This window comes from Cupressus sempervirens, chromosome 8 (assembly GCF_028749045.1).
Source record: "Cupressus sempervirens isolate cs-2001-9-10 chromosome 8, ASM2874904v1, whole genome shotgun sequence".
NCBI lineage: Eukaryota > Viridiplantae > Streptophyta > Pinopsida > Cupressales > Cupressaceae > Cupressus > Cupressus sempervirens.
The window spans coordinates 500,031,565-500,039,083 of NC_143125.1; the positions used below are offsets into that span (position 1 = coordinate 500,031,565).

At 30.9% G+C, this 7,519-nt stretch overlaps 1 protein-coding gene across 1 annotated transcript; it reads left to right on the forward strand.

Moving 5' to 3' along the window:
* The first annotated feature begins 1,483 nt into the window (after positions 1 to 1,483).
* On the forward strand, positions 1,484 to 3,794 carry LOC149543380 (mannan endo-1,4-beta-mannosidase 6-like). The gene is made up of 5 exons (XM_089796283.1): positions 1,484 to 1,893; positions 1,972 to 2,166; positions 2,558 to 2,680; positions 2,774 to 2,985; positions 3,109 to 3,794. The coding sequence occupies exons 1-5, from the start codon at positions 1,573 to 1,575 to the stop codon at positions 3,566 to 3,568; spliced, it is 1,311 nt and encodes a 436-aa protein (XP_089652409.1). The 5' UTR covers positions 1,484 to 1,572; the 3' UTR covers positions 3,569 to 3,794.
* Positions 3,795 to 7,519: the final 3,725 nt, after the last annotated feature.

Consider the following 7,519-nt stretch of genomic DNA (forward strand, 5'->3'; position numbering starts at 1 on the left):
TTTTTAACATACACTAATAAACAACAATTACATTTATAATTATCAACATTGTGCTGATTTTCAGCACGTTGTAACCTGAGGTCAGCCCCCTTTATTTAGAATGAACACCACCAAAGTCTAAAAGTTGGGTCCGTGTGGCAGCAGGATATGAGTGGAATAGGCATATGTAAATTCTTAATTTCAAATTCTCCGTTTGGGTGCACCAAATCGGAATTGTCAATAGGAATACATATTCCAATTTTGGCTTAAAAATGAGCATTTGCAATTCCACTCAAATGGAATACGGAATACGTATTCCTATTCCTGTTTTATTTATTTTTAAAAACATAAATTTTTTTGCGTCTGTGAATTCCCATCAAATTCTGACTGAACCAAACAAGAATAGGAATACGTATTCTTATTTTTTATTTAGACTAACAATTCCAGAATACATATTCCTATTCCCATATTCTTATTCCAGCATCCAAACAGACTTTTGAATAGACAAACTATAATGTAGCCTAAAACAATGTTAAGATATATACATTTGTTAACGACTATTTCCTTTAAACAAAAAATAGTCTACGAAAAAATACAGTCAATAACAAATTTGATGCAGAGAATAAGGATGATATCATTAAATGATAAATCACACTCTGCAACAATAAATTCTAGTATAAATTACTCATGGTATTCTAAAAAAAAACACAAGTGAAAATCCTGCTTTACGGTCTAAACAGCTGTTAAAAACGGGCCGCAGGCTGCAATTTCCAGGAGTGGTCCACTTCGTCCAGAATTATCACCTTCCATATTAGCGATTTAAATAGAAATGTTAAAATCATAAAATGACCATCACCTGGCTGGGAAATTCATATTGTATATACATAATAATAAAGTTGAAATTGTTCCAGACTATTAAAAAAAACATAAAATATATGTGCGTACCCACAACAAAGGGACCACACATTGCATACAGACAAAACCAATCTTTATACAGAACATTTCTAAAAGTTGGTATTTCATTAAGTAGAAGATAAGATTTGACAATTACAATTTTCAAAGAAATGCAACTAAGCGAAACACATATCTATAGACCTAATTAGGTAGAAGCCTTTACATCAAGTAATCTGAAGTGGTTTTACCCCTCATATCAATTTAAGTTTTCAAGGGATGCCTGTCACCAATGCCCACATGAAACTTGTATGTTTTTTGGCAATTTAATTTAACATATATACCTTTTTACTAGATGCTAAAATTTGAGCAATCTTGATTGATGAAAACTAGTTGTCTACATCAAACAAAACTTTGCTTGTTGAGTTACATTCTAAGGATAGCTTGTAAGAATAGCTCATGCTCATTTACACAAACAATAATATTATAAATTTCAAAGTGTAATTTAGGGTTCAAGGTTGTTTTCACAAAGAATGAGCTTGACTTCAAAGAAAACATAAATATTAATCCACCTTAATGGCCCCAGAGTTTCACTTCCAAGAAAAGCCTGAGCAATATCTATACTAAAGCCCTTCCTTATAAGAAGGGTCTATAATTATTACAACTACACAAATCATCTAAAAGAAATAGTTATTCACAAAAATGAAGTTTAATCAGTGTTTAATTTTCATTGGTATACTCACATTGAAATTATCAAGAGCTTCGGAAGATGAGAAGTGGAGTATGGTAGAAACAAGAGGCACCCAGTTTGTTTTGGATGGGTCCCCATTTTATGTGAATGGGTTCAACACATATTGGTTGATGTTGTTTGCAGTGGATCTATCGACAAAGGCCAAGGTTTCAACTCTGATGGAAGAGGCTTCTTCTGTTGGTCTCACTGTGGGACGCACTTGGGCTTTCAATGATGGAGGTTGGAGAGCTCTTCAGAAATCCCCCGGTGTTTATGATGAGGACGTCTTCAAGGTAAGTAATATTCATTCTTTTCTTAACACTCTCTTATTGTTTCTAGTGACTTTTCACTCATGAATTTTGCTGATGCAGGCTCTGGACTTTGTTGTAAGTGAAGCCAAGAAGAATAAAATTAGGCTGATTTTGAGCCTGTCGAACAACTGGGAAGTCTCCGGAGGGAAAGCACAATATGTGAAGTGGGGGAAGGAGGCTGGTTTAACTCTCAAATCTAATGATGATTTTTTCTCGAATCCAACTCTCAAGACCTACTTCAAAGCCCATATTAAGGTTGATAAGTAGGAGATTAGATTCTGTAGTTTTTGAGTTAATTTATTGATCTTAAATGAATTTATTTTTGTGATAAAAGTATGATTCAATTTAGTTACATTGTAAATGTTTAAATTTTGTGATATCTAGATTTGGAAAGTAAGAGTTTTGTGTAAAAAGTTGAGTTTAATGTCTTAAAATGTTCCATTTTCATTGTCTAAGTTAATATTTTATAAGGAGGTTTAAACAAAATTCTGAATTGTGACTCTTGTAATTGACTTCTCTACTTCTCTAGTTGACTTCTAATATTAAAACTTGTATAGATCCCAAATATTTATTAGTGATATACAATACTACCATTAAAAAAACTTCTCCAACAGTAATTCCTCTCTTCCTCCCTCTTGTTTTGCAGGCTGTGTTAAACAGGGTGAATACAGTGACAAACGTGACATACAAGGATGATCCCACCATCTTTGCATGGGAACTCATGAACGAACCCCGGTGCCAGTCTGACCCATCTGGAAACACATTGCAGGTAAGAATCCTTTAATTGCACTCTACTAAATATATAGATTTAAGTAGACAAAAGAATGAAAGAATTCAATGAAATTGACAATACCCATTTCAGGCATGGATAGAAGAAATGGCAGCATATGTAAAATCGGTGGATTCAAAACATATGTTAGAGATAGGAATGGAAGGGTTTTATGGGCTTTCAGCTCCAGATAGACTGCAATTCAATCCATACAGTACCACTCAAGATGAGGGTACAGACTTCATCAGAAATCACAAGGCTGTTGGCATTGATTTTGCATCTGTTCATATCTACACAGTGGGCTGGTACATAACTATTACAACTTTTGTTATTGTTTTCTTGTCATTATAGTAAATTCAGCAAACATTTTTTTGCAATGAGTTTGTTTATATGAATCCCACATGATGATTGTATTGGGTATTATATAGGATTGATCAATACATTATTCCAAAACACTTGCCATTTGTGAAGAGCTGGACACAAGCTCATATTGAAGATGCAGAAAAGACTCTACAGATGCCTGTTCTTTTTGCTGAGTTTGGAGTATCAGAGAGATATGGAGGATATAACATCAGTTATAGAGACACGTTTATGCAGACTGTTTATGATAGCGTATTAAATTCCATAAGAAGTGGGGGAGCAGGGGCAGGGAGTTTGCTGTGGCAGTTGTTTCCTGAAGACACAGAATACATGAATGATGGTTTTGCCATTGTGCTTTCCAAAGCACCATCCACAGCTAAGATTATATCGTTGCAGTCAAGTAGATTGACTACTTTTAACAGCTTGTGTAATTGGAATTGTAGATGGACATGCCATTCTCATCGTCAATCTACCTCTTCAACTTGTGATAATGAATTTGACAGAGATATCAGCTTTGAAGAGCTCTGATATGTCTGCAACTTCTGAATGTTATGCTCACGAATAAATGTTGTGCGTTATGTCTTGTCACATGTAAATGTGGATATGATTAGTGAGCTGTGATTCTAAATAACGAGTTCATATTTTAGACATATTTTACAACTTGTATGTTGTTAAGTGTAAATTTCACTTGAATGTTAAATGTATATCAAGAAAATTTGATATGTTGTATTATACAAGTTGGGTATTTGAGAAATTACAACTTGTTTATGTGGTGGTGTTTAATGTCAAAATATTTAAATATATTGTAGTTTATTATATGAATCATTAGTTTTTGTTTGATTGTCAAGAAGTCAATATTTTGCAAGTTTTAATATGTGGTGTTTGTAGTGTTGTATTGTAGTATTCTTATATTTTATATGATTCTTTTAGTTTGTCTTTAGCTTTGGCTCTTGAGAAATCAATTGTTACTTGTGTGTGATTTGTTTCAATAAGGCATGCTGTTATAATCTTATTATATTATATATAATCTATTTAAGCTTGTAGTCTATCAATTGAATAATTAAGGAATATTCAAAAAATTAAAACTATAATTTTTTTTATGAACGTGCTTCTTTTTTCTTATGCTTTGGTCTTCTTTGATTAAAGTCTTCACAATTTAATAAAACATCAATAAGTAATATAATTTTGTTCATTACATCATTATCTTTTAATCCCATCATCACTCACCCTTGGTCTTGGTTCGTAGATCCCACTCACCACCAAAATATATATATATATATATAAGATCATTTTGTCAATTGAAAATTTGAACACCAACCTTTCAAATTCTAAAATTCAAAATTTTACATTCCAAATTTCTTATGTATCTTTTGCAAGCTAAACCAATGCATGTTTAAGTTAAATTGTGTGCTCAATGTTTTGTTGTATTCAAACATTTATTGAAATCATTAAGGATCTCATAGGACAATAGTTCAATAAAGGTATAATCAAAGAATATTTAAAGAATTTTTGAAAAACTATCAAAGCATTACATCTTTATTTCGTTAAATTGCATCATCTTAGGTCTGTTACACATTTTCTTTCTATTCTCACTGCTCTAAAATCATTGAAAAGTTTGATCATCCTTAGATTAGAATAAGGACAACATTGAGTTTATAAATTTAACCAATTCCTCAAATATGTTTCTAATTAGTGCCAATCATTGTCATACTGTCATAACCAAGTGTGTGTATATATATATACTCATATCAATAAAAATACCTATACTCCATTTCTCCAATGGTTTTTGTGTTAGACTTAGCATGTTGGTGCTAGCACTAATTGTCATTGATGTCAAAATCTCCATACTAATACTATGTTAGAATCATTTAGTTATTGACACTTTTGGATATATTTAGTTGGCTATCAATGATGAGATATAAGTTTTGGTTGAGCATAAGGATGGTTCAAAATGATGGTATTTTATGTTCCTTGGAAATTTAGGAGTCACATACTTATTCCTATTCATATTTCACTTGTATTAGTACACTTATATGTTTTGCATTCTATAAGTTTATATAATAACTAGTTTAGGTAGTTTTTTTTTATGGCTATGGAGTATTCATTTAGACATCTTCAATATTTGAACAACGTTGTAGATAATTAGATGTCTTTAATTACATTGGCTATGACATGTTGTGGAGATTTGGTTCTATTGGTGATTTTAGTTATTTTTTAGATTTTTATCTATTGGACTAGGTTATAGCATTCCTTTAACTGTAGAAAATGTAATCAATATTGTAATATTGTAAGTGTGACCTATGGGTCATGATGTAGCATGATGATTAAGTAATCTCTATGTATGTCCTAGATTTAGGATCGATGATTTAAAATTAAATGTAATGTAATATTTGATTCATCAATGATGTTACATGTTTGGTGTGAAGCTAAAATATGTACACTTGGATACTAATATAGATAAAGAAGAACATTTATATATCCTTGTGGAAGTAAGAGAGTATGAAAGGTAAAGACAAAGTACTAAGTTGCATATTATTTGTAGACGTCTTGTAGTAGTATGTATGAACTTTGTGATCAACAAGGAGAAGGATTTGATAATAAGAAGAAAATATAGATACTAAATAAAGTGGATCAGATAGGGAATACAAATGAGATCACAATATTCAGGTTTACTCATGGCAAGGTAGAAAATCTTTAACAAATAACTATTCATGCATATGAGATGCAATTTACTCAATTAAACTTCATGTTTTATTTGTTTTGATATCATTTTGTATAAGGGCAATTATCTCAACTAGTAGTGAGCCCATCTATAGTGAGAAAGTTGGCAACATCTTAACAGGTGTCACCCTAGAACGTATTTATTTTATGAGAATTATCTTCTCTATAGTTTTTCCCATTCGGAGTTTCCACATAAATCTTGGTGTTCAATGTATTGACATTACTATGACTTCATGTTTATATTTACTATGCTTGGTTGAAAGATCACTATTTTCTATTAATGGTTTTTCAAAATTTTACTGGCAAAAGAAAAGTCCTAATAAGTTTTTGGGAACAACTAATTCACCCCCCTCTTAGTTATTCAACATATTCAATAATTGGTATCAAAGTCTAGTCCCTTGCAGGTATATCTTAACTACTTGAGAGAGGATTTGGATGTTTAAAAAGATGAACAGAGGATACTTCTTAGGAAAAGATTGATAGATTGTGATAAGTGACATAGAACTAAATCCAAAAATGAGAAACTCAAGGAAAATATGAAAGGGGAAAATATATGCATTGCAAAGCTAAAAGTCCATATCCAAAAGTTTAAAGCTAGATGTTAGACCAAAAAAAAACATGGTTTCAGATCTAGAATAAGAACTAAGAGAAATGAAAGAATTTAAAGCCAATGATTTAGATCTGAAGCAAGTAAGGTACAAAGGATAAGAAGAATCAAAATAAATATTCCAACAAGGATGGAGCAAAAAAAAAGTCAAAAGATGCTTGGTTGGATTAGATTGAACTAGAGATGGTTATGAAATAATTGAAAGAACTTGAAGAAAATATCAAGTAGATGATTCAAAAATACTTAAAAAAAATAAATTAGATGAATAATTAAGCTAAACATAGAAGTAAAGGAATGTGAAATAATTTTATCCTAGAGATCAATTGTTAATCATGAGAAAGGTCATAAGGATAAAGAAGGTTTAAGCTTTATTGGTGAGTGTTCAAATTAGAATGACAAAGGAAAATAAAAGAAAAGTTAAGGTGATGCAAATAGAGAGGTGACAAGAGAGGTTCAAATACCAAATACATCATTGAAAAAGCCTCTAATAAGAAAACTGAATGCTCAATGGTTTTTGTTACATATGCAAGAATTTTGTTCATAAATAACATATTTCCATTGTAGTCCAATACTCATTTGTAATGGTAGGGGTCATCATTGATGAAGCTACTTTGGCTATTTTCTTCTTGAAAAATGATAAGATTGTTCTTGATAATAAGAGTACATGTGCATATAATCATTGATATAAAAAATCCTTATACATGTTCCATCTCTTCATACTCTGATTGTACACACATGTGCATATAGATTTATAGTGTTACATATCTTGTATACTATCTACATGTTCAACCACAAGGGTTTACAATATTGATGCCCTTAAATATTGAATAACAATTGCAATCATCAATGTTGTAAAACCTAGTGGTTATTGTAATAGAATACAAAAAATGTAATTCTACCAACTAGATGTACATGTAGAATCATAATACATTTAAAATATCAACATTTTAATCACACTAACATAGCTAACATAAGCTCTTACAAATATCATCTCAATTAAAATTGTATTCAATTACCTTTTCTTGATTTGGTGTTCTCAAACACAACCTTAGCAATTGAGGAATCTTAGTAGTACATGGAATACGTTGAAATAATGACACTAAATATTAAAGTATAATATAAACATATAATTTAACTAATCATAATTTAAA

Excerpts from the sequence above, each read along its gene's own strand:
- LOC149543380 (XM_089796283.1), top strand. The coding sequence starts at position 1,573 with ATGAAGTTTAATCAGTGTTTAATTTTCATTGGTATACTCACATTGAAA. Across the intron at positions 2,681-2,773 it reads CATCTGGAAACACATTGCAG|GCATGGATAGAAGAAATGGC; the intron begins GTAAGAATCCTT and ends TACCCATTTCAG. Across the intron at positions 2,986-3,108 it reads CATATCTACACAGTGGGCTG|GATTGATCAATACATTATTC; the intron begins GTACATAACTAT and ends GGTATTATATAG.